General features: G+C 36.1%; 1 protein-coding gene across 1 annotated transcript in view; it reads left to right on the top strand.

Annotated features, from left to right (window-relative positions):
* BCKDHB (branched chain keto acid dehydrogenase E1 subunit beta) overlaps positions 1-26,839 on the top strand; it is a 135,221-nt gene that overhangs the window by 35,072 nt on the left and 73,310 nt on the right. The window contains 2 exon segments of the mRNA XM_052781651.1: positions 6,981-7,078; positions 10,412-10,522. Coding sequence (XP_052637611.1) covers positions 6,981-7,078; positions 10,412-10,522 — 209 coding nt within the window.

The raw sequence follows: 26,839 nt of genomic DNA, 5'->3' as shown, positions 1-26,839 counted from the left end.
GTGCTTGAGTTGGTTGTAAAAAATTAGCTTGTTACTTCTTTGGACTAGAGAAACTGGACTGAGAACAGATAATGGATGAAAACAAAATTTGCATGTGGAGATAGGCAGAGTGATTGAGTGAGCAACTGATGAAATAGAACTCAAGCCATCACTTACCTTCAGCATTTCTATGTCATACAGCTTTATATACCAACTATGCTTGAATCCAGTAATGCGGTTTATAAGTTGATTCTGTGTGTGGACTGAAGTTGAGCAAAGGACAAAATGTTTGTATTTTACTTTGGACCTTTTAACAGCACTTTTCTATCAGTGCATCCATTTTGTTAGCAAATTTATCCTCTTCCTAGAGGAGAGAACCAAAGAATAACAAGGGAAAGATTTAGAAAGCAGACATCAAAGCCACAAAAAAAATAGCAGAATAACTCGGGAACAAACAGGATATTTACTGGGGAAACTGCTTATTTGCTTTTATATTTTCAAAAAAGACCCAGAATTCCTCTTAGCAATGTATTTTTAAAAGTGCAGCTATTTTTAGTGTGGTGTGATGTACCCAAAGGGTATTGCATTCCTTATGTTCAGTGTGTTTTGAGAGCTTACTGAAATTTAGCAATAAAGACCTCTGACCCTTCATTTAGATGAAGTAGTTTGGAAAATGAGCTTGAGTCTTACAGTCCTGTTAAACAAAGAAAAAAAAAAAAAGGAAGTTTAAAATTCCTGTGTCCTTAAAACAACCCTTTCTTTCTTTCTTTTTCTTTTTTTTCAGTATTTACAAGTCACAAATACAGACTGCAGAGTTAATGAAATACTTGCTTTCATAGTGGAATGAATGGCTGCACATCAATATCACACAGTTTTTGAGAATATAGGGTGGTTTTTGTGTTTGAGGAAATGACTTGTAAAGCAATTGCTGGATTGTCTAGTGAACATAAATCACTTGTGATTGAAATCTTGAGTAAAGATGTGCTGAAATAGTGGTTAATGTGGTTTATGTGCTGGTCAATAACCAACCGCAGCATTGCTGCAAAATGATGTTGGTAGTTTCTGAAAGACTGTGACTTCCTACATTCCAATGGCCTGATTTTCAGAGATATTACCTACGTTTTTGTCTTAAGATTTCTAAGAATATCAGTTTAGTGATGTAGGCTGAAATTTATAGTACATTTGTGTCAATATGTGATGGGGATGATTGTAGGTAACCTCTTTCATTTTGAAACAAGTTTGAGTGGACTTTTTATTATTTCTACAATATAAAGCAGGAATATTTTATTGTGTGGAAGGGTTTTGATGTTCCTTTTATTTTCACCTTTCCCTCTGGCATTGTTAGTTCATCACCTTAACTGTTTAGCTGCCCTTTGTGGGTTGGGTCAGCTTGAGCTGGAAGAAGAGTGGTGTCTGGGAGTTTCTCCTAGAAAATTAATCTCTTGGAGTTCTTTATGCTGCTGGCCATGGGCAAGGTTTCTTGTAATTCCACCATAGAAACAAAGTGGCCTGGTGAATTCAGAAATGGACCAGGGTCATCATGATTGTTTGTTTGGTCCTGACGCAGCAGCAATAAGACATAAGCCTGATAAACAAGAACTGGATAAATGGTGGAAAGAAGGATTTTAAAAATGCAACTGTCTTGTGTTTTGAGTAGAGCAAATTTTTATAATATCCTATATGAGTGTGTTCATTCTAGCAGGAGAAAGAAGATAGTACAGATTCAGAAATTCACTTACACAGAAAGCTTGAACTATACATGTATTTTTTGTCTCTTTCCATTAGTGTCTCAAAATACTAAAGGGTCTTCCCAAGACTGGGAACGTGCAGGCTTTCCAAAACAAGAAGACAAAATCAGATGTCCTCTGATTTATTTATCTCTTCCCCCCCTCCCCCTTTCCTTTTTTGGGGGGCAGGGTGGGAGGAGTTACTGACTTCTACCAGAAACTTCCACTTTGACATTGATATATTTTTAGGGGGAAGACAGGTTATTAATAGTATGATATGGTATAAAACCCTACCCAAGATATGGGACCTCATTGTTCCATACAAAAAATAATTTTCTTTATTTCCATGATGATGGCTAAGGCATTGAATGATGAAATTTTATTGCCCCTCCCAGAAAATTTTTTTTGTTCTAGCTTCATGTGAATAGATATGTTTGTTGCAGAGAACTTCATGACTGATGTTACAGTGGGTGTGTAGGGACTTCATTGAAAAATAAAGGCGTTAAAGATCATAATGGGAAATAGTATTTTCTATCTGTAAAATTAATGTAGGCATTTGAGCTTTATCATTCCCCTCTAGTGGAATTTTCTTTCTCTGTATGAGGCCTCTAAATAGCTATCCATGATATTTTGCTCAGAGTTGTTAATATCTTTGAAATTTCAGCTGAAAATAACCTATAGATGGGATAGTCTTTAAAACAGAGGATATCTGTCCTTGTTCGTGTGGGTTGAAGCTACTAATGCTTTGTTTAAAACAAATAAAATGAAAAAACGAACCAAACAAAAAATGACAAAACCCCACATCTGCTACACCTCAGACAAAGAAAAAACTAGGCCCTCTGCTTCTGCCCCCAGGTGTTGCTATTATTGTTGAAATTAGCTGTTGGATCCTAGTAATGGAAGATAATGTATATCTAGCTTAGGATGTATAACTTGAAGTTGCTTTTTGAGAATGTTAAGTAGGGTGCCAGGTCATCGCTGTTTTATGGAAGCTTTTGTGCAGAACCAACCTTGTGATTTTGCATCTGATGCATCCCTTCAAGGAGCTATATAGGCCCACCAATAGCTTTCAAGTTTTTTGGTTGTTTCTTTTTGTTGTTGATGACAGGGCAGGTTTTTCAAGATTCAAGAGCAGATTTTTTTCATAACAGTAAAGACATTGTACAAAAAAAAAAAAAAAAAAGAATCTTCCTTCGTAAATGTTTTGAAACATAAGTCTGGTCTCCAAGGTAAATCAGAGCTGTAGCACAAATTATTTCAGTTTGACTATCACATGGATACTGTGATTGCTTGCTATTTTTTTTTGAATAATGAATTTAGCTGGATGTCTTCCCAAATGAACACAGATTTGCTTATGCAAATGTGTTGTATGCTTATTGAGACATGAGGTAAAACTAACTATGTTATTAAATGAACATTCATTTCTATATGAATATTTGCTATCCAGACATGCCTTTGCCCATATAAGATACAAGAATAAAATTAGGCCTTAAATCTTCACCTTAGTCATCCCTGGGAGAAAGGTGGATATCGAAGTAGCATTGCCTTAAGTTCACCACATTCACACTGTGATGAACCGAAGACAAAAGGCAACTTCCAAAGTGAAGAACAGCTTTGCAAGAACATTTTGAAAACATTTTCATTTCATTCAAAAAGTAACTCACACCTTAGATATGCAAGAGCCCTAGTAACACCAAAAGGAGGGAGTGGATTTAGAGCTAAGATCTTAAACTTTGCTTGGGTGTCTGTTAATAGTAAGTTTTAAAAGTTACAGAAGAGAAGTATCTATTTTGTTTGAATGAAATACAGTTAACTAGGTTTGTTTCTTGTCTTTATGTTTGTCTTCAGGGTTGTGACTCTGTATTGTGTTTATAGCTTCTTTTTGTTTATCATCCCATTTGGCAAGGTCCTCCATCAGATAATCTTACTGAAAGAAACACTCCCATGTTCCCCATACCCTTATCAATAAGTGGAACTGAGCAGGTTTGGTTCTTGTTACAGCCTCCATCATTGTTTCTTGGTTAGGTTTGTGTCCATGTGTGTTCTTCCTTATGGCTTCTCCATCTTCCTATTATCCCGTTTTCCATTGAAAAGATCCTTGTCCAGACACCCTTAAGGGAGCAGATGCTCCCTTCTTCCACATAGTCTTACAGTGGCCATCAGAAGTTTTGTGTATGTTAATTTGCCTTGTATAAAATTAGAAAGGAGCAAAGAAATATAAGCCTTTCTGGGTGAATGTCCAGAGTTAAATATACAAGTACGCATATATAGAGAGAATTCTGTTGCTGATTAATTTATGAGATTATAATGTTACTAAATGTGCTGTGGTGATGTCCCCCTAAATGTCAGAGATACTAAGAAAATATCTGAATTAAAAAGAAAAAGGAGGCTTTGATTTATAAAAAATAGTTAACAGCCTGTACAGTGTCAAGAGCACATAATGATTATGAATCAAAGGAGAAGATGAGTCACCTTGACATTACCAGGTTTAGACATCTTGTGGAGAACCTACTCTGATGTTTTTTGACCTTTTCAGTTTCATTTAATTGTACTATATATGACATTGGTGGTGTAGAAATAAATACGACTTGCATCAGTGGTTGTTATAGAGACAAGACAGGTAAGATGAGAAAACGTGTTTTCTTTCTGCTGTTCAGATTGCTCTTTAGAAAAAGCAACAGATGGTGCAGCCTCTTAAAATTGACTTGCAATGGCCCTTTTTCCCTGATAATTACAACCTTTTGTTAATCGCTTTATTTGAAATCTGTATTTGAAATATTTGACTTAAAATATTTTATTTATATCCTTAGTAATAGATGAATGGGCTGCTTTGTATGAACATTGTTGTCCTGGTTTGGTTAATTATTATGGAAGAATATGCATAGAATAATTTCATATGCTACTTCATTTTTAGTGGAGGCAGGAGTTTTTGCAAAGGCATTTGAATAAAATCCTGCCAAATCTGGACTTCCCTGTAAATTTTTGACAAGCTGAATTTTGCATTTAAAAGTGGCAGGAATTTTAGATGAGCTCATCCAATGGACATCTTGTTGCAGAAGAAATTGGTTAATTTGTGTAATTGTATATTTAATTTCCCTAAGTGGATAAAACCATTACACTAAGAAGGAGCTCTTTTTGTATCATGTACTCCTTCCAGTTCTTTCGCTGGTGCATCCTGCTGTCATTTCAAAACCTTTTCATTCACGTCAGCTGCCTGGATTTCCACTCAAAGGTCTGGTGGCATCTTTATAAGGTTTTTGTTCTCCAGGTGTCACGTACATGACAATCCCATGAAAAACACAGTTAGGCAATGCCAATTAGTATAGTTGTGGGTTTTGTTATCTTTCAGGATCTCTACTTTCTTTAGCCTGAGGGTTTTACAATGTGCAATATCCACAGAAGCCTGGTCTGCTTTACTGTCAACCAGTAAAGTGCAGTGAGCGAGGGCTGGATGTGCCTTTCCCCTCTTTGTATCCCCACCCTATATTCCTTTAGGTACTTGTTATTCAAAGAAATTATTACAGGGAGACACTGATATTTTAATACATTAAAAATAATAGTTTGCAAAGAGATCTGATTTTGTGCTGTTTAAAAGCACCTTGTGTTTAAAATTTGGGTTTTTTTTCTTTTTTCCTTGATTGAATGCACGTGTGTTCTTGAATTGTGCTAGAAAAAAAAGTACCTGTTCTGTTTTTAGGGAGAATGATTTAGTTAATATGTATGTCTCCTCTGTGCCCATTCAGGTGAAGTGAGATATCTCCAACGTAAGCGTAGGCAAAAGCTTTTTTACTGTGAGGGTGGTCAAACACAGGAACCAGTTGCCCAGAGAGGTTGTGGAGTCTCTGACCATGGAAGCACTCAAAATGTGACTGGACATGGCCCTGAACAACCAGTTCGAGGTGACCTTGCTCTGAGCAGGTTGCTTGGACTGGGTGATCTCCAGAGGTTGTTTCCTACCTCAGCCATTCTGTGATTCTGTGAAATTTGTAGCACTTGATATCGTTACTGCCAAAAAAAAAAAAAAAAAAAAAGAAAAAACTGCTGTGATTTAAAAACAATATTCACCATTTGATTTATTGAAAAGTTATGTTTATAACATGTAAGCCAGGAAAAAACCTAGGTCATCCTACTTATATTGGATCTGCCGAACCAATGAAGGAAAAATACAAACCACTTAATTTGTTCTGCTAGTATCACTCAGTAGTATTCTTTATCATAACTTCAAGAAGCAATTTTGTTCAGCAGGAACTCAGTAACTATTCTATGAACTATGAAATATGTTAACAAAAAAAGTAGAGTGCCTTCTTTATAAATTGTTTTTGTGTATTTAGAGTTGGGTAAAATCCCCCCCCCCCCCCCCCCCCCCCATCACTGGGATTTATTTTAAGAAGTATTATTTGACTTGCTGGTGCATAGACAAGTTTGCCTTTAGATCAGAACAATATTTCTTTTAAAATATGATATGGATTTCTTTTATCACAGTTTTAATCATTAAACCAGTCAAAGTATAGTGCATTGGAGCATTGATTCAAAACTAGCATGATTGACCTAATGTGTTTCCACCTGAAAACTAGTAAATGGGTCTTGAGTTGAGTGAAACCACCTCCAAAGTTTTCAAGAAGAAAAGATGTTTAATTTTTGTCTACTTCCTCTAAGTGTGATGTATTTTTGTGAATAGATAACAATTTTTTCAAAGCAAAAACATTTAGAGTAATTTAAAACTGCTATAATCACAAGTTCTTGTTGGCACTTTTTGTGTAGGTTCTGAAAACTTTTTCCCACTATTTAGACATAAAATTGTGGAGCATCATTCTTGGCAGATGTCAGGAGGGTGCTGGCACAGCTTTTCCTTCTCACCGGAGTATTAAAGTATAATTTCAAGGTTCTCTTGATGCTTATTAGAATTAACTGCAGCTTTTACTTGAGATTTTTTTATCAGTTGTAGCAGTGTCCATCTCCAAATCTGATGCTGATATTTTGACTTGGGGTACACCAGGACTTATTACTATCATTGTTGTGTATATGTGTATCTTATTGCTGTGGTATCTAACATAAATTAAACACTACACTGAATGTGTTTGTAACAGTATAATTACAAATACTTTTAATTACAGCTAAGCCTTTGAAATAAAGGTTAATACTCAATGTGATTTTGGTCTATTGTTTTAAATGGCATTAAAGTTGAAGAAAATTTTTAGTATATATATTTATGGGATAATATTGAATAATAAAGGAATCAAATGCTTATTTTTCCCTTTGTTTTTATTTATTCAGTGGAACAAGTCCCTGTGGAGCCCTACAACATTCCACTGTCTCAAGCTGAGGTGCTGCAGACAGGCAGTGATGTGACACTGGTTGCTTGGGGCACTCAGGTCAGTAAGGCTGTGACAAGCTATTTGTCATCCAGCAAAGCCAAAGCTAAGGGTTGCATGATGTTTGAATAGTGTTGCGTTCAGGCTTAAGTGCCGGACAGTAAACTGCGTGCATCTACCATCGCTATGTGCTTGAATAAATGATTGCCAGTGTTTATATTTATATGAAACTGCTTTTTGTTGTGTAAGATTTTACTCATTTTCGGTTGAAGCTGACTCTGGAAATGTGGAAGAGGTACCTGTGCAGGAGGTTAATGATTTATCTGTGATTATGAAAGTGATATATTTAAGAATGGGGCAGTGAGATGAGACTCTGAGGAAGGCAATGGGAAAGGAGAGTTCAAAGTAGTAGTATGCTGAAAAAGTATAGATTTTTACTGCATTATTTTAAAGTGCAGTCTGGGGTTTCCTTTATACAGAGTGTTAAAATCTACTGAATATTTAATACAAATAGGGATCAATATAGTTTTGATTCTACCAGTTATATTTCAAAGCTGTCCAAGAATATGATTGGAACACCCCTACCCTCCCCCCCTCCCCATTAAGATGTGCAAATATTGAAAAATCTGGTAAAAAAAATACATGTTCATTTTCAAGAATTATAGAAAAGAAATTTAAGTCTAGTTTGGAATTAGCAGAAAAATCTTTTTATTGCCTTTAACCTATGATTAAGAAGATTACTATTTTCCTGGCCTAATTATATCTGAGAAGTTTTTACAGGATGGAGTGTTATTAACTTTCATCACAAGAGTAATGAATTGATCTTTGGGCTTGTGCCTTTTGGAGTGTGGGTTTTTTTGGTGTGGTTTTTTTTTTCTTTTTGTCTGAAATCTGTAATCTTCAGTGCTTTTCTGTGATAGTTTCCTTGTCCTCGGACTACTTGATCTCCTTTATATTTATGTTTATCCCTACTAGTTGCTGATACTTTGCACTGGTATTAAATTATGGACTCCAATACTTTTACTTGTACTTGTTTCTCCAGTAGAAAACAGTTTCTATAGTTCTGCCTGTTCCCTTTTGAAAGTGCAAATTTTTGTTCCATTTGGATGAAATCTTAGTGTTCATCATATTCCCAAAAGTTGAATTGATAAAGTAATGGTTTGAAAGCTGCCTGTGGAGAGTTAATAATATCCTGAGTTTATCCAGTAGGCAGTAGTGCAGAGAGGACTTGGAGTGACGTCCTTCAAAAAAACTATGTGTTTTGGAGCTTGGAAAATGTAGGCCAAGTGTTAAGACAGGAGGTTCTTTTGATGTGAAAAGTAATAGGACAGATGTGCAGCCCTAATCCAAATTTAGGAGTTGACCAAATCACGGGTGTGGCTGTGTAATACAGCGTGGGGACTCATATTTAGCGCATACACACTAAATGCAGCGTGCTCTGGATGTCTCAGGCTTCTGCAGATCAAATATGTTCAGTGAGTTTGTGCTGAGGGTGTTTGCAGGCTGCGTACAAAAACTTGGAACTTGATTGCTAAATGTGCAACCAATCCAGAGTTTATTGCCAATAGGCAGTGTGATTGCACGTACTCATGGGTTACTTCTCGTATGATTTTGGATGTCAGGTAGTTGTTTGGCAGCTGCTGCTCTGGTGGGGTTGCCTGATGCTTGCTTTCTTGGGTGGTACTAATGAGGGACAGTAAAGGCTTTTAGTTCCTCTCCAGTTGTGCTCAGTGTTTTATGGTCATTAACTAATCCTTATTCCCTGTGAACTAGGTAAACATTCTCACTTATACATCAGAGAAACGGCAAAAACATCCGTCCCGTATGTCATGTGGAAAATTCTCAAACCTTCTTATTACAGCAACAGATATAATAAAAGTTTAAACAAAAGTACTGCAATCTGTATTTTCTTTTTATTATTACCACACTTCTATCGATTTACCTTTTAAAATAGGCTTTTGTTGTTTAGCTATTCGTATCTGCATTATGTAGATGCATGTTTAAATCCTTAATCATCTTGTTTCAGCATAGATTTTTGCTCTATGGAGAATTCAGTGCTGCTGTCTGACCATCAGGCAACTGACACTGCCTGACTGTGTCCGTATTAAATTCTGTTGCCTTCCAGACCAAGATGACCACATCTAAATTGCTTATTGGAGATAGTCCTTGGCCTCCAACGCCTTACCTATGCTTAGAGGTTGTTCAATGGAGGTCATCTGCCTCTGTCCAAACCTGTATTATGAAATGTTCTAACAATAAGGAAAACATCAGAATTTATTGACAATGTCATATCAAGAAATTCTTTTTTACCTTCATATCTCATGAGCAAATACTTTTTTGCTGAGATACTTGCGGAGGATAATCTGAGTTGTTGTTACAACAGTTATTTTCTGTGTTGGAGCATTTGCTTGCTAATGTTTGTCTTAGGGAAACCAAGGCTTACAATACGTTTTGCTTAAGTGTTGTATAACATAATGTCAAGATACAGTTTTGAATGTATGTAGTATTGCTTTCTTTTCTGTTCATATCATAACATAGCTTATCAAAAGGATGCCAATAGATGTGGATTGTTTTGCACCTACTTTGACACACTTACATGTGCTGCTAAATATATTCCTTGACTGGTGGATAGTATTCTAATGTATTCTAATTTAGTAGAAGCCTCTTTAGCAAGAGGGGAATACATTTTTGTTTTAGTAAAATGTTAATTATAATAATCAGATATTGCAAAATTTGTACTGTTGGTATTAAACTGTGTTGGAAGACCAGTGAATGGTCATATTGTTATATTATTGCCAATATGCTTTGATTGTGGGGGTCAGGACTGGATGTTTACAGGTAATTTTTTACACGGTACTTACTCTGTCTTAACCGTTCATAAGATAATGCTTTGGAGATGATCACTTGGTAATCTATTGCACTTTCAGTAAATTGTAGTAAGTGTAGTTACTAGGACTATTTTTGAACGTACATAATGCTTCTTGCAGGTTTTCATGTGACAGCTACATCAAAATACATTACTCTGATATATTTGGGTCTTAGCTTAGTTAGTCTTAAAAAAACCTTATCCTAAACCCCAAACTGACTACAAATATAAAATAGTGAGGCCTGATACTGTTCACTGAAAGATACTTTTCTAGAAAGCAACAGTTTTGTTTTCAGCGATTCTGTATTGAAGTTAGTTTTTGAAATGATGCTAAAATACTAGGAATAACGTAAGTAGTAAATGAGAATGAACTGAGTAATAAATGCTTATTATATTACTGCATAAAAAGGTTTCTGCTAAACATGCAGGTAATATGTTAAATCACTGCTTGTATTCAGTATGTGTAATTTAGAACATCTTAAACAGAAACTAAATGTTTACTTGGTCATAATACCTTGCCTTTTCAGGTACATGTGATCAAAGAGGTGGCAGCAATGGCTCAAGAAAAGCTTGGTGTGTCCTGTGAAGTTATTGATCTGAGGACTATCTTACCCTGGGATACAGAGACTGTTTGCAAGGTAAGGAAATGATGTATGTTAATTTAAAAGCACAATGAACCAAAAAAACCTCACTAATAACAACAATTTAAATGCAAATAATGATGTCTGTTCTTTAAGTTTTTTTTAAAGGCCTACATTTTTTCTCTGTATTGTGTATATTGTTCTGTATTTTTTGTTCTGTATCATATATATATGAGGAGTAAATGTACATTACATGAACCAAACATTTGCTTTAGCATCGAACAAGAATTATTCCAGGGTTCAAAATAATCTTAGAATACATGTTCTTTGCATTGAAGTAGAGGGCAGGATTTAATCATATTTGTGCTTGAAAACTGCTTTTCCATGATTTCTGGCTCTTTGTCATCTTTGCTGTCTTTGGATCTGAAAAGATCAGGTGAAATCTTTTTCCTGCTGTTTTACACCAAGACCTTTATCTAGTTTTAGGTCTGCAGTAATGTGCCCTAGTTTTGTTTATCCATATTTCTAGAAATAATGTTTTGATTTAAGGTATATGAATTCTTGGTCTGGGGAGAAAAGGCAGTATTTACTATTCTATCTGGTTTGAAATTCACGGAACTGTGAAGTCCTTGTCTGCTTTATGGGAGTCTTTGATTTTGCAAAGAATTTCTTTCAAAGCACTGGGCAGCTGAAACTGGAATTAGAATTTCCATATACTGAGAAACCATGGGAAGTGGTTATTGTACTTACATATACCGTGGTCTGCTTACTTTCCCTGTGCCCCACCCCTGTACTGCTTTCTCTTTAGCAGCTAAAGAGCTATTGGGAGGAAAGACCTTAAAGGAAATAGAAGGGGGAGTATTTTCCAAAAGTCTTTGTAAATGTAAGAAAGAATCCCAAGGTACACTTTCTAAAAGTGCCATTTGGGAAATGGAAATTAAAAAAAAAAAAAAATACCCCCCCCCCCCCAAACCCCCCAACAAAACCCAAACAAACTGGAGATCATGAAAGTGAAACTTTTTATCTGGAAAGCTTGATTTCCCCCCTCCCAATTATTGTCTAACTTTTTTTCCTGTTGTCCTGAATTAGCAATTTTTTGTGTGCATTATTTACAGTGCCTGTAATATTCCCCCCCCCCCCCCCTTCATTTTTGACTTAGCTGTTTGAGGTACTTTTAACATGATAAATACATGAATAAATGTAGATTCTGCAAAATAAATGTTATTATCGGTGCTTTGGGAGCACTCTTAGACAGATCTTTTCCGTAACTATCTCATGAAAATTAGTCTGAAGTCTCTTCCCTGAAACCATTTTTTGTTAAGCTACTTGAGAACTATGAGAGAAGAGCTGCTACCTGACTGCTGTCCAACAATGCTGTACAAATGCTGGTGACTGTGCTTTTGGACTGCAATGCTCTGAAAGGTTCTGCAGGTGCTTTTGTCTTTGGATTATTTACAGCATTAACAATTAGAGCACACCCAAAGGTTTACCCCTCGCTTTACAGTAATGGCTCCCTTGATTTAAGCTTGGACAAATTGTGTGGCTTAGAATGCTTGCCGCTTGTTCTGCGAGTTTCCTTAATCTGGCAAATCCACAGTCCTGCAGGACCATCGCTAACAACTCGATGGGTCCTATTTCAATCTCTGTACACTAGCTCATTTTATGCTGCTGATCAAATCACTCTGAAAGATGTCTGCAGCTTAGTTAACTCAGGCCTAGTAACTGTAGTGTACTGAGTTCAGATAACCACAGGGATGAGAAGAGCCATGGGCTTGAAAAAGGTGTGTGATTCCATCAAGTACCTTCTCTGCCTACAGTTTCTAATTTAAGGCAATATGGTATCATATCTACAGCTAAGTCAGTTTGTACAGATGTTTAAGTAGGGCAGAGCAGGCACACCTCCTTATCTGACTCTCTCGCTGTATTTGGAGTATCTTAATTGTGTAGACAAGTGTTTTGTCATTCTGTAGTCGCTTAGTAAGGGGCTCGCACTTGGTCAGGTGAAGTATAAGCAGAATAAGTGTGATGAAGGGAAAGATGAACCATTGGTCTGCCACTCTATGGCAAAGCTTGTATTTCTCCACAGTATGAATTTCACTGTTATGTTTGTCTGAGGGTCTGCCAGTGGGACTGGATGGAGCAGGTTATGGGAGGAAAGATCCATGTTGGGTGCCTGCTGTTGGCAGTGTCCTGTTGTCTGGTTGTGGATGTGTAACATGTTGTGTACTTACATGCATAGCTATGTGTTGCTTCATATAAATTTGATCTTCTCAATTGAAGTGTTTTCAGTGTGTGTTTGCAGTGTATTTCATGTTACTTGGATGTACTTTCTATCTGTAAAAAATGGAATGTGTTGAGTTGTTGTCATCAATATGAAGAGAAACTGGCAGTAATAAATACTTTATAATCCCTTCTGGACAAGTAAAATGATTCCTTTTTTTTTTTTCTAAATTTTTCTTCTTTAAAGATTTGAGCTGTCATTCTATGAAAGCAAAGCATGTCTTTTGAAAGAGTAGTTAAGTCTGTTTCATTGGATTGGACGTGCACCGAAACACTGTCAGGAAAAAATGCAGCTCTGCATAGGAAGTTTGCATTGCTCCTATGAGCATGTTTATGAATATATAGCTCTGAGTGAAACATAAATACACATAAATATAGTGAACATAAATTAAGTACAATGTTTTGCAAATGTGTACTTTAAAAATAGATACTCTGTGAAGATATTCAGCTTATGTTCCATTCTGAACATCTTTTAAAGTAACTGTGGCATAAATAAAGGGATGGAACAGATAGACGTGTTGCTTTAAATCTGTTAATGAGTTTACTATTAAGAATTAAGAGAGGTATTTCAGGACAAATATACTGCACATTGGCTAGGCAGTTCAGCTATTTATTACAATAAATACCAAATCGTAAATGTTTTTAGCATTGCTCTTATGGCTGCAGGCTGGCCAGTCTGATGGGAGAAATGTTAAATTATCCTCTGTAGATCTTGTCTGTTTTGCTCAGCTGAAAATAATTAGTGTTTGTATTTGGTTCTGTGCAACACTGAAACTTTTAAACTTAATTTGCATCCTTGTCAGCTTTTAAAGTAATTGCCAACATAAATAGAAGGATGGAAGCTGTAGTGGTAACTGCTTGCTGTAGCCTCATCCCAAGAGGAACTGCTTGGTGCAGCTGTTGCAGATGACAGCAGCTTACAGTGTCAGTTCTGGTGATGGAACTTGTTATTCTCTTCCTGAGATGCCAGTGTCATGACCAAGAGAGTGGTAGAAAAGTTGGCCATGCCGGAGAAAGTCCTCGGCTGTCCCTTGGTCTGCGTAAGTCCTCTTCGTGGGCTCTTAAATGATAACGGGATTGCTTTTACTCCAGTCTAACCAATAAACAAATCCTCAGCTGTTACACGCTGCCCTTTGCCTCAGACTATTGCTTATGTCACCTTCCATAAATCTCAGGCCAAGTTTTTATGGTTTTCCTTGTCATACATATGTGTTTGAAATATGTCTGTCATCTCCTTGTCCTGTTGGATGCAAAGGAGAAGGATGGTGCATGTGATAACGCTGCATCCTTATTGCCGTTCTGCTGGTGCTGGGATGCATGGTCCTCTGCTGATGGGAGTCTGTGCTGTGATCTTATTGGAGAGCAGGACTTTGGGTTTTGATGTAAAAACACAACCCTCAGTTTTACTGCTGGGAGTGGTGTCCTTTGTGATCAGTACAGGCTGTTATTTTAGTCCTTGGCCTGCTGCTGCTTTCAGTCCCTGCACATGCACATCTCTGTTCACATGTCTTTCATACCAACCTTAACATACCCGTTACGATTCCCCACATTATTGTGATTCTCCTGTCTGCTGGCTCTTTCTAGAAGGCAGAGAGCCTTATCTAGCTTCTTGTAGGCTGTGTGATTGTTCCTAATCGTGTGCCTAATGTTTGGGTTCCCTATGTTCTGTATGGGTCAGTGTCATGAAACTTTAATAAAGGAATTGAATTTTACAGAAGTTGTATGCATTTGCCAGTCTAATATGTTTTACTGTGCAGGCTTATTTTATTCTTATGCTTCCCCAAGAAATGCTGTATTTTTATATAGAAATATTTCTGTGAATTTTCCTTATCAGTCTATGTAATTTTTAAATAAAATCAAGGAGCTTAATGGTTGGTATTGGGGAATGAGCAGGGCTCATAACCTTAACTTAATTGTTGCTATCTTTAGAAATAAAATAACTTTTAACACTGAAGTTTTCAATGCAGCTATTTAAAAATGAGATGCTTTACTTAACTGGAAATATATGCAACTTTAAGCCTAATTTGACAACTGTGGTGTAGGCATGAAGAAGGATGGGCTGAAATGGGTAGTGCTTTGGAGATGAGCAGTAATATGTCAAAATTTTCACTACAAACCTAACTGCTTACTCTGCTTTCTGTAGCTGTTTCTATATAGGAAATTATGTCATAAAAATACATATTTCATAAAACTATGAGAAGTTATACTTCACAACTGCCACCAGAGGCCTCTTTTTAGCCAAGTTAAGCAGCTGCTTTGACTTTGCATTGCTCCTATGAGCATGTTTATGAATATATAGCTCTGAGTGAAACATAAATACACATAAATATAGTGAACATAAATTAAAATTGCTGCCTAATTTTACTGATATTTTCTTTGCATTTGTAAGATTTTGAGATTATGTTCAGTTTTGAAATAGGTTAGCATTTGTCATCTGCCTGAGAAGGAGATGAGGGTGCACCTGCCTGGAGCAGACTGCCATGGGATTTGAGTGGATCCCAGCAGTAATTGAAACCTTTTCTTCAGTACAATTCCTGGGATGGGTAAACATGCAAACAGGGGCTAGATTTTTCTTTTGTCAATCTTCAGATGTGTAAGAATGAGTATTGAAATTTGAGCTAGTTACAGTAGCTCATAGAGCTATTCTAGAGAAAGGATATCTCCTGAGGGTCATTCATCCCAGCTGTTTCAGCAGCCTGTTTTGGGATGAGATAATTGGCCTCTGCAAATCTCTTGGTTTAAGAGTTTTTTTGGTTTGTTTTTTTGGTGTTTTTTTTTTTTTTTTTAAAGTTAAGGGAACCCTGATTGAGTGTAATGTAAAGTCAGGTGAGATAAATTGCACCCTCATTGTATAGCTGAGATGCCACCTATTCCTGACAGAAAGGACATAAGCAGTTGGCCTGTTTTTTAAAAAAAAAAAAAAAATCTGGCATCTCTTTGCTAGAATAAAAGCAAAGAATCTCTGTGTGTGTGTATATTTATATAAATATATATATATTTACATAAGGCTCCATTGCTATTTAACTTGGGAAAGCTTCTTGTGAAAGAAAGATGTCCTTCTGTACTTAAAGGCAATAGATATAGTCCCTTGCCCCTGAAAATTGATCTAGCCTGTTTCAAGATTCTCTAGCATTCTTAAAAAAATAGCATTCCTGCTCTGGATCAAGAGAAAGCATTGATTTTTATAGGCTGACGGCTTAAAAAGACATACAGGAAATATTTCAAGTCACTTAAGTTAGTTTAGACCTGTATTTTATTATTTATATTCCTTAGTTGTCTATATTCAGTCAGAACTTGTCATTTTGAACATATTTCAAACTGTTGAAATTGTGGCTTCTGTGCATGTATTGCTTGATAGGCTAAATGCTGTGAAAGCTTAATGTGATGTCTCTTCTGAGCTTTATATTTGAGTTTTCATGTGCTTAGAAAACTACTTTCTGAAGTGATTATTTTTCTGAATTTTATGAAGTGTTTGTACCAGAGAAACTTTTTTAAAAAAACTCGACTTTTTGTTTTCTTTTGATGATGGCAAGGACTGTTTTTAATATATAACTTAGTTTCTGGTTATATGCTTGGGTTTGAGCTAGTGTGCTCATGTATGTCATGATCACTTAAACTTGGACCGTTCTTCTCAAAAGATTCAGATCACATTGAAAGTGTCACCAGTTAAATATGCCAGAATTTGATGCCTCTTGTGCTGTAGAGCCTTTTAATAAAATGCAGCATTCTGAAGACGAAGATGGGAACCCAGGACCTTTTCCTTTTGGAGAGTGCCTTTCCTACAGGAATGATCACATTCCTGTTTGTTTTCTCTCTTACTGTTGTCTGGAGTTTATTCTGTGTGATTTTAGTGTAATAACAGCAGTGAAATATGAGCAGGCTGATCTCCCAGTTTATGCTATATTTTGATAACAAGGTCACACCCCAGGGAGATGGAAGATTGGATTGGAGAACCCATGTGCTGTCAAGGCAGTGAATCCAGGTCTTGCTCCTCTTGAACATGTGCCCTTACCACCATCTCTGATTGAAAAGCTGAGTAGCTCATAAGCTTTTTGTCCCCAGGGCCATGATACTTTGCTGTCAGTTCAATGTTAGCAAATTATCAGCATGCTCAAAGCTCACTTTGGTCTCTGAAGGGTATAATTTGTTGTGGTTGCTTAGGCAGTGAATCCTAAAGAGCTGTATGTATGAACTGTGTGTTTAGGTTCTTAAGTAGGCCTTTCATCATGCCTTACTTGAGAAGCCTGGATCTACTGCAGACCTGATGCAATGAGTGTCCTAACCTCCTGTCTTTGTGATCTGCTTTTGTGCCCATGTCAGGTTGCTTTCTGCTCCCTCTGCATAACATTGCAGTGTGATGTGATGTACTGTGAGATATCTGGGTGTTTATATGTAGTTATTTTAGGTTGTTGACTTTCTCAAGTTTTTTTTTTTTTTTTAAACTTTTTTTAGGACGTTTTTGCTCAGTCACCATAGCCACTTACTTCAGCCATATGGAAGAAATGCAAGATCTCAGTAGTGTCATAGAGCTGTCCTTATTTATACATCTGTTCCTAAAAGGGAGAAAAATGGTTTTATTTATAATTCATTTTTCATGATAGAAGTTGGAGATTTCCCTTACAGAGGTGGAAGCAAGCCTTTTGCCAGGCCAGTACATCAGCAGTTTACTTTTACTGAGCATAGAAAGATTTTTATATACATTAAAACACACACTGATCTGTAATCTTTCTAAAGCCTTTCACAAGAAAAATAGAATAGATTGTATAGCTTGTATGTGCATAGAGCTCCGGTATAGTGCTTCTGAACGAAACACTATGCAGTTCTTTGTGCTTTACCTCTACAGGATTGAAAGCAAACTCAACATCGACTCTCAATATGTAGCTGAATAGATCAGCATAAAAAGTTGTGGTGTTACATGTTGGAAAAGTGACACAGCTTGCCTAAAGAGTATGTGCTGCCTTTGCTGCTTCCCTAGGAAATGTAACAGCGAATGCTGTCTTTAGATTACTGAGCCTCTTGTCTATATGTACGTTCTCAAAGCACGACGTCATTTCATGGGCCAGTGAAAAATTTGGTAAGACACTTGTTTACTTTGACAGTCTTCGCTGATTTCTGACTAAAGCTCTTGCTTTATTCCCTAGGGCTGGAGTATGAGTGATAGGGTGGTTATGATTCAAAGAGAGAGGAGTTAACTGTCCATAGAGTGGATTACTTTTTTTGCAGGAGAGAATGCATTCCCTGTGCTTATTCTAACATCAGCATCCTTTGTCTGTGTGTTTCATCCATGTATGAGGGAGCTGGGATCAGGAGTGATTTCTCCCCATTATGCCTTCAACTGTACACATGAACACATGAAATTAATGTGCTTCTCAACATACACTGCTTGTAGCAAAACCTCTGCCTTGACCATGCTCTGCTGACTCCCCAGCTGTTGTATGTGCATGCAGATGTCTGCGTTTAGTGCAGCCACAGCAAAGGTGTCAGTTCCTATCCAGGCAGGTAACACTTTCCTACTACTTGATTCATCAGCTGTGTTATTATTGGAAGGCTAAGCTATCATGAAGGGTGCTGCTTAAGAAACTGAAACATGAGATGTATATGAAATATCTATAAAATTTGTTACTTTAAACAGTTTTGTAGGTTATACTTTTTGTCCGTTTCAGAAACTAAGTTTTCAGACAAAACTTTTTTTCCCTTCATTATACTTAACAGATTTGCTTGTAAGCTTCGGAGAGATTAGGCTGTGTGGATTTTTCTGTCTATGAACTGTTGGGTTGTGTGGTATTGATTAAAAAGCCAATGGCACACTTCCCAGTGCTTCGCTGGTCACATTCAGGGTAAAATTCTGTGGTTGTAGTGTTTTTTATATTGAAATGCATATGTTACTGGAATTGGGAAATCTAGCTCAGGATTAAGTACTCTTAAGGGATTGTGCAAATTATTTTTATTCATGCTGAATTGAGCCGAGCATGTTATTTAAACTTTAAATCAATTAGTATGAATCTGCCATTTTCACTTTTGCAAGTGAAAATTAGCAAATGCACATTTTTGTGCTTTTGTGTTATTTAGAAGGCAAGTATTTGCCATGCATAATGATGCAGATTTGCATTTATTACCGAATTAGTTATCCTAACTTCCTCTGAACTGTTGCTACTGTAGTGCAAAGAAATGCTGAGAATTCCTTCATGACTTAGTAATAAAAGCACTGTAAACTAAACTGCAGTATAAAGGGATTGTGTGCTACTGTGAGCCTGAATAACTGAATTTTGCAAAAAAATAGTGGTGTGTTTGCAGAAACATAGTTTTTTGGATTGATGTTACCAACGATAATAATTCTGAAGTTGCTTCTTTAGGACTCTATAATACAGCAAGTGAAGGGGTGTACGTTCTTCTGGGCACTTGGTGTTGCTTTGCTCTTCTGTAGGAAAGGTTCTGTAGACCTCCCCACGGAGGTCAGCATAAATGCTCGGCAGGCTGAAAGGCATCTGCCTTCTCACTGGAAAGAGCAAATCTGAGCAAAAGAGAAAGCAGCCACAGTGGGGACCAGCACTGGGGAGCAGATGAGGGCAAACTCTGTGCCTGTTTTCCATCGAGGCTATTCGATGGGAGCCGTTTCTACAGTGTGTAGTAGAGCTTTCTCCTTAATGCACAGGTGGCATTTTTCTCAGCTGTTTTCATCAAAGTGATTGAATAATTGTCAGTAGTAGATCTTTGGTGTCCTTTACTTAATAGGCAGCATGTCCTAGCAGACCTATTGGTCTACCAGCTTGTTGTTCCCATTCCTTTAAGTTTACTTCATCTAATTGGACTGTGAATAAAGGAAAATCAAGATCAGCAAGCCTGATGTCGGTTTTTTATGCATTAACTGCACTCACCAGGCATCGAACTGTACAACTGTAGTGCAGGTATCCTGGGATCAGATTTATGTTTCTTGGCTATCTGTTCTTGATTCTTTGCCATTTTACGTGTTGCTCCTTGGATTTCTTACCGAGTGGATCTCGTACCTATAAAATGTGATTAAAGTTGTACTGCTTGCATGATGACAGTTAACTTTGTCACTGTTTCCATAAAAAACTTGTGTCTTTTGCTCTTGTAGTTTCAGGTTGCTAAAGCATGCTGTGGAACTGTTGCTTGGCTTCCAGAAGCAGAACACTAGAACCATGCTTGCAGGCAGTCATTTTAAAGTTATGAGTTTATATATAACCATTTTAGAAACCAATTATCCACATCTTTTGCTCTCCTATATTTCAAGAAAACTTTGAATGGAAGCCTTGTTGTTTTTTCCTGTGCATCTTGTTTCAGGAAGTACCTCAAAACTGAGGCATTTGTGTATATATAGTTCTGTTTTCTCCTTTCTCCCTCCCAATATAAAAATAGTTCTCAGTCTTTAAATTCCAGTGTCTGGTTTTCATGTATGTATTGGTAAGTGGTACTTGAGAAAGAGTCCAATTATTGAAAACCTTGATTAAGTAGAGAAAAGGCATTTGTGTGTAGTTTCTGTTAACATTGAGTATAGCGCTGATGATATGGTCCATGAATTCCTCATAAAACCTTTTCCCTTTTGGCCACATTCCATATTACAAGCTTCAAACTTAAAGGCACTTATGCAAATAAATGTGTGGTGTGTAGTCTATAGTTACAAGGTATTTCAGAGGTTCAATATGTGTTGTTGGTTTGTGGGTTTTTTTTTTTTTTCATTGCAACTGCTGGTGATAAATTCTAATGGAAGTTGGGATGAAGTTCCGTGATGGTAATCATATATGAATCATTCTTCCATAGAGATAATTATTACTTCTTTACAGTATTGCCTGTCTTTAAATGCCTATAGCTATTTATCCTGCTATTATCACTTAATTGAGCCAGCTACTTTTTTAAACTATTTTTTTAGGATTCAGGTGCTATAGATTCTTACTATTTGTGCATTATAACCTCTACCCCAGGAGAATGTAGTTACAAGTATTCCTGCAATACTTTTGTAATTTTTAAGATAATGTTGAAATTTTTGATGTTAAGATTTAATCTGCTTTTTACTGAATTATTGTGTAATAGCATAAGCATTTATTAATAGCATAATGCATTGTATTTGGCTTTTTGTGAGTATTTTTCTTTTCACAGTGAGTATTGATTAGCTTTCTGTGAAGGCAATCTGAACTGCTTTTAATACAAACATAAACTGCATCAACTATGTAGACTGCAGAGATTTCCAAATGTAAATGTTGGTTTAATTTTTTTTTTTACTTTTTTTTTTTTACTATAAGATCTTTGTTTTTCATTAAGGTATTTAGCAAAGCTCTTAGAGCTGTACATGGTAGGATGACAGGCTAAATGCTGACCTGATACATATATATTTATTAGACTTCACTTTCATTATGCTGTTACCTTTTCCACTGCTACTAATGTGTGACTGGACAAGCCATTTACCTTCCCTCCTATCTTTGTTTTGTGATAAAGAGCCTGTACTTATGGACTGCTTTCAATTCCAGTTTGATACACAATAATGGTCACCAAAGTCAAAGGGTGTCTGCTAAATAAACTCAGTATATTCTACAGTAACTTTTTCTATTAAGCTACTATGGAGTACTACTAAAATCCCCCAAGTTTCTTGTAATTCTTTAGCCTGTTTAACTATTTCCCCCTCCAAATCTGGTGAGCTGAATTAATGCATGAAATCCTGAATGTTTGGTAACCTAATTGACTCATTATGATAGAAAACAGTCATTTCCTTGTGTTTTATCCTGTGTTGTCTTGTTATGTACCTTTTGAAGGTTCTGACACACACTAAGACCTTTACTGTGTCAGGATGCTTTACTTTTGCATGTGGATGTAGGAAAACAAAAAAATTGCTGTCATGTCATAAAAAATGTCCTAGAATGAGGTGTATGGACTTTAATTATCGCATGACTATATAGTGGATTAACACATGGAAAAACCAGGTCTGGAAATACTCCCCCCCCCCCCCCCCCCAAAAAAAAAAAAAAAACCAGACTAACTTTTTTATAGCTCTTTACATTTGGAAAATATGCTTTTGATATTTAAAACTGTTACTACAAGCATTCAGAAATTGTTTCATTTGATGTGCACTGAGAATCTTAAACTGATGTCTGTATTTCAGAACTTTCTGAAGACTTTTTTCTACCATAAAAGCAAATAATAAAAGTCAGAAAAATGAATTATACATTTGTCTATGGTACCACATTCCAGCAGAGTATTTTAGCAATTTTTTTCCCCTTGTCTTTGATTTCATTTCAGTTGTCACATAGAACTACCCCTGCAGAACCAAGAAGCTGCCTGTTGTGCAGTATATCCTTTTGCAGATAATACAGGACAGAATTTCGAGGGACGGATCTTACCCTTTGGTCTTAGTGTGTTCTGCTTGAAATTTTGCTCCCAGCTCAATTGCATATAGTTTTTTGTTTTTTTTTTTTAATTAAAATGGAATGTAATAGCTCTGGCTGTACTTAAAACTGTCTAAAAGACCTATGAAAAATTTAGTTCTGTATAAATTTGCCAGACTTTAATTGCTCAGGCTTTCTATACTAGATGTCCATTTAAAGCTGGGTTTTTTTGTTTGTTCTTTGTGGACGTTTTGCATGGGGGTTTACATTTGCTAAAATTATACATCCATATCTCAAAGCATGGTGTAATCTGCTAGATGAGCTGTTAGTTATCTTGCCCGTATCAATCATAGTGAGTTGTGTTAGAACAGCAAGACTGAATTGGTTTGCTTAACTGTGTTAACGGATGCTCATAGATTATGGATACCACTTGTACATGTTCAACTTACTAGGTGGAGAATTGTTATCTTCGTGGTTGGGAAGCCTTCGACTACATTATATTATTTTTTGGTGGGGTATAATGATGCATGAATTGTGACGGGCATTGCTGGAACCTGCAATTATAATAACATACCTGTATAGTCCTCTGCATTTATTTAGGACATTTGTACCCAAGCTGAAAAAAGTGTAGCTAAAGCAAGGTTGGGAGTGTATTGAAGCAAAGCTGTGTAAAAAGTAAAATTAAGGATGGAGAAGAAAGAAGGAGATGCCATCTAACAGCTGGAGGAAAAACTCTTGTGGAAGGAAAATTTAGGGATATGGAAAAAATAGTTCCAAAACAAAGAAGAATGCATGTTACAGGCTTGTGCTACATTTCCTCATGTAATGAAATTACAGTTGAAGATTGCACTACTACTTCATTTTATGCAGACCTCCGTCTGTAGACGAATGTATAAGATATATAGGCTTGTATTATTTAAATGGTTTAACAGACCTTTCAGTAGCTACAGCAAGAGAACCATTGCACTAGCATTTTCATAAAATAGCAGCACATTTAACAGCATATCAGTCACCTTGCTTGCCTTTTCACTTTGAATGTTTTACCTAGTGATTTTCACTAAGCCCACCTCAACTTTACCTATGTGACAGTGTGGCTTTGATAGGTGTCATTGCTGTGTAACACCTGTACTCACCTGTTATGGCTTTTACATTCAGGTTGAACTCAGTGTTTTAATAGTTCTCTACAATGACTGAGAGTACAGAATGTCTTAGGACCACTATTCATATTCCTTCACAAATTTTATGATCACTACAGTATTTAAGTTTAAAGTTCCAGTTTCCTGGGCAGGTTACAGAGAAGCCGTATCTGAAAGGGACCATTAGTTTCTGTGATGTTGTTGGAAACAACAAGATTTTGTATAATTTACTTTATTGTTAATTGTAACTTAAGGTGGGAAAGTCATAAGGTAGTATTTTATTCTTGCGTTAAAGACTACTTTTTTTTTTTTTTTAAATAACTGGTATCTTTTTCTGTGTGATGTTTTAAAATATTCTGGGATAAGTTTCAAGTTGCAGTTGCTTTAAATTGAAGAAAATGGATAGAGCAGTTGATTAGTGATGCTGTGGCACCCATGTGGCTTCATCTTTTGGAAAATGCTCAGCTAATTTACCTTTAATATCAGCCCTTTAATATATCTGGAGATCTGTGTACCTGTTCAGTATTGGCACCTGATTGTATTCTGTTTTCTGTGCTGACAGAGAGGAGAGCTTTGCTGCTGTTCTTGATTCTTCTCCTAGGCACTGAAAAAAAAAAAAGTAATAATAATGATAGTCTTTGATTCCAGTGGTTGTTTTTGTCTCTTTCAAACACAAAGAGCAGGAGGAATTACTGTTGCACCATTTGCTACTGCTCTTGTTGCTCTCTTCTTTCAGGTATCCATTTTCAGGGATGTGTTATATTAACTTCTATCCCTTGTACTTGAAGTACAATCTAGTTAAAGCCATAAATGCTGGACAGGGAGCCAGTGAAGGGAAATATTCTGAGCTATGGCATATGACATTGATACTTTGAGAAGAAGTCGTGTGGCCATAGTGGTAAAATAAGCAGGATGGACCAGTGGCATGAGGGAAAAGCAGGAGATTCAATTGGCAGTGCTGGAATGTTGTCATATTTTTGATTCGTGTCCCCTTCTTCTGCCCATGACTTGACTAAGAACTCTCCAGCTGTATAGTTCTGGAGGTTTCGTGATTTTGCTTACGCATAAGGAATCTCAGTACAGTGCTAAGCATGCAGGGTAATCAGGTGCTGTTTGCTTTTAGTAAATGTTAGTACAAAATATGTTTCCTCTGTTCTCTCACTGAGACTGTTCTTCCTCCCCTACTTTTCTACCAGCGTGATTACCCTGCATATACTTGTGCTGCTAATCAAGATTGTCACTTGTGAACTAGAGGAGCTAGTGTTATGTGGTGGTTTTATGAGTTTAGGTAATTAGAAAAAAGTAAGATTTTTGTTTATGAAATCTAATTGCAACAAAGAAGTTTTTAGGAAGAATTAGTTTGGGCCATTTTCTTTTCTCTTTGAAGATGATAGAAAATGAAGGCTAACATATTAGAGAAAAAGCAGCCAGAAACTGAATTAGTAAAGTACTGGAACATCTTAATCTGAAGCAATCTAAAATAACTGTTATGCATGAGAATAATCTTTCTTGCTTTTTTTGAAATCAGGTGATGTGAGGGGAATTGTTTATTTGGCTTTAATTTTATGAAGAGAAGAGGCTGCCAGCATTATAAATACTTACAATGATATCATTTTAAGATCATGCAATTCATTCTTTGTTCCAGTTGAACCGTATGTGAGGTATTTATCCACTTGCCTAAGCAATATTTTGTTTAAACTATAGTCACATTACTTAGATCAGCAGTTCAGTGTGCTGTAAGTCGGAACTGTACTTTGGTTTGTCTTGTAGCTTAAGACTTGTTATTGTTTACAGAGAATGCTAATCAAAACTTCCAGCTGAGAAAAACAGTAAGTGGTAATTTATAACCACTTGGTTACAGTATAATGCTCGTGCTGTAAGTGTGCATTAACATTTCTGCATCCAGCTAAAAAAAAAAAAAAATATGGCCAGTTTTATTAAGTTACTTGGTATGCAAATGACAAAACTGTGAAACCACTCTTTTGGCATGTGGTCAAACATTACCACTAAGTACTAATCATCTCTGGCATTTGTGATGCATTTACTGCCATGTTACCTAGACTTTAAAGTTCACAATAGCACTCTGTTTGGAAGATTACAGATTTGTTAAGGAAAAAGGGCTTAAATGACTTTACTGCAAAAGGGGAATCTATTTTGAATTTAAAGAGTAAGTGGCATCTATTTGTCATTTACCAGTAAACTGGTTCATTATTTTAGCACTAAAAGCAGAAGTTGAATTATTAATTTTTTCAAAGTTTTGAAAGATTTCTCTTAGAAATTTCAATTTCTTGAATAAATTTAGAAGGTGTGATTCTTTTCTATCTGCTTTTCCCTACAGGGAAAATGGAATTAGAGTTGAAAGAAAAAGATTTGGATAATTAAGCACAGCAATGTGACAGTTTTCCATTTGTTAGTGTTGAACTATTTGCAATAAGATGGCAACAAATGTTGCACTTTAAAAAGCCTATGGAAATAATTAATTTCTAATTACCAGCTACAGTGTTTTGTTGACATTAGAGAAATCTTTATGCTATCATTTTTTTTGGCTTAGAGCTTAATGATGTTTTAAATAATGGATTGACTAGAGGAAAATGTTTTTTAGATCTTAAAAATATTGTCAGCAGTTTGTGTTAATATAGTTTTATAGTTTTACTTTCCCGTGAAAGAAAATAAATCTATCAAAGTAATCTGTCTACCTAGTCACATGTAAATTGTCCCTTCTACTGGACAATCAAAATGTGTATAAAGTAGTTAATGCATATGTTACTGGGTATGTATGCATCTGGATTTAAAAAGTATCATCGTGATTGATGTAACTGTTTTGAAGTTAAACCTTAAAGATCTTGGTTGTTTTACCCAATTACATTTGCTTGCACAAATGAGATGTTGCAATATGTAGAGACTTTCTTGGGGCAATTACTTGGAGTAATTGAAAAGCTAATATATGGAGCTTTCTTATTTCAGAAATTACTTAGTATCACATTGGAATTTGCTTATTACAAAAGATAAATTTAGCTATATTTTTTTCTATGACTTCCATAGTTGTCAAATATTTAATTAGATTATAACTTGTTTTACTTAAAGCATCATAGTGTTAAGTAGTTTTCTGACCTATAATACACTATAAGAAGATACCAATTTTTTTTCAGTATTGGGAAAAGATCAAAATAAAGGTCACTGTAAAGTAGAAGTCAAGACTCATATTCCCCCTCCCTCCTGTATTCTTTGTTAATTTCATCTTTATTTCATTATCACCTAAATTAATATCAGAACCAACGTGATTGAGCAAGCTGATGATTCAGCAAAGTACAGAGGAAATTGCTGTTGTGGTGCAGTCTTAAGCTTTTACCATATGCATTCTTAAAATATTGTAAATCTTGCATACATCTGCAAGCTTAGGAAGAAATAAAATATTTAGTGGTAATACAGGAATGCTGATCTTTAAGTAAATAAAAGACTTTGAACAATCTAAAATTATATAATTGAGAGGCTCAGTGCTTTTATAAGTAAACATCATTAGAAATGCAGGAGTATATAGAGGAAGAGATTGTGATATGCATTAGTCAAGTGCCTTAGTTACAAGTCCTTTCTGCCACAGACTTCCTAGGATATTTGGCAAGTTA

Source organism: Harpia harpyja, chromosome 3 (genome assembly GCF_026419915.1).
Source record: "Harpia harpyja isolate bHarHar1 chromosome 3, bHarHar1 primary haplotype, whole genome shotgun sequence".
In the NCBI taxonomy this organism is placed as follows: domain Eukaryota; kingdom Metazoa; phylum Chordata; class Aves; order Accipitriformes; family Accipitridae; genus Harpia; species Harpia harpyja.
Note: the sequence above shows the minus strand (reverse complement) of the source record. Positions and strands in the feature narration are given on the sequence as shown.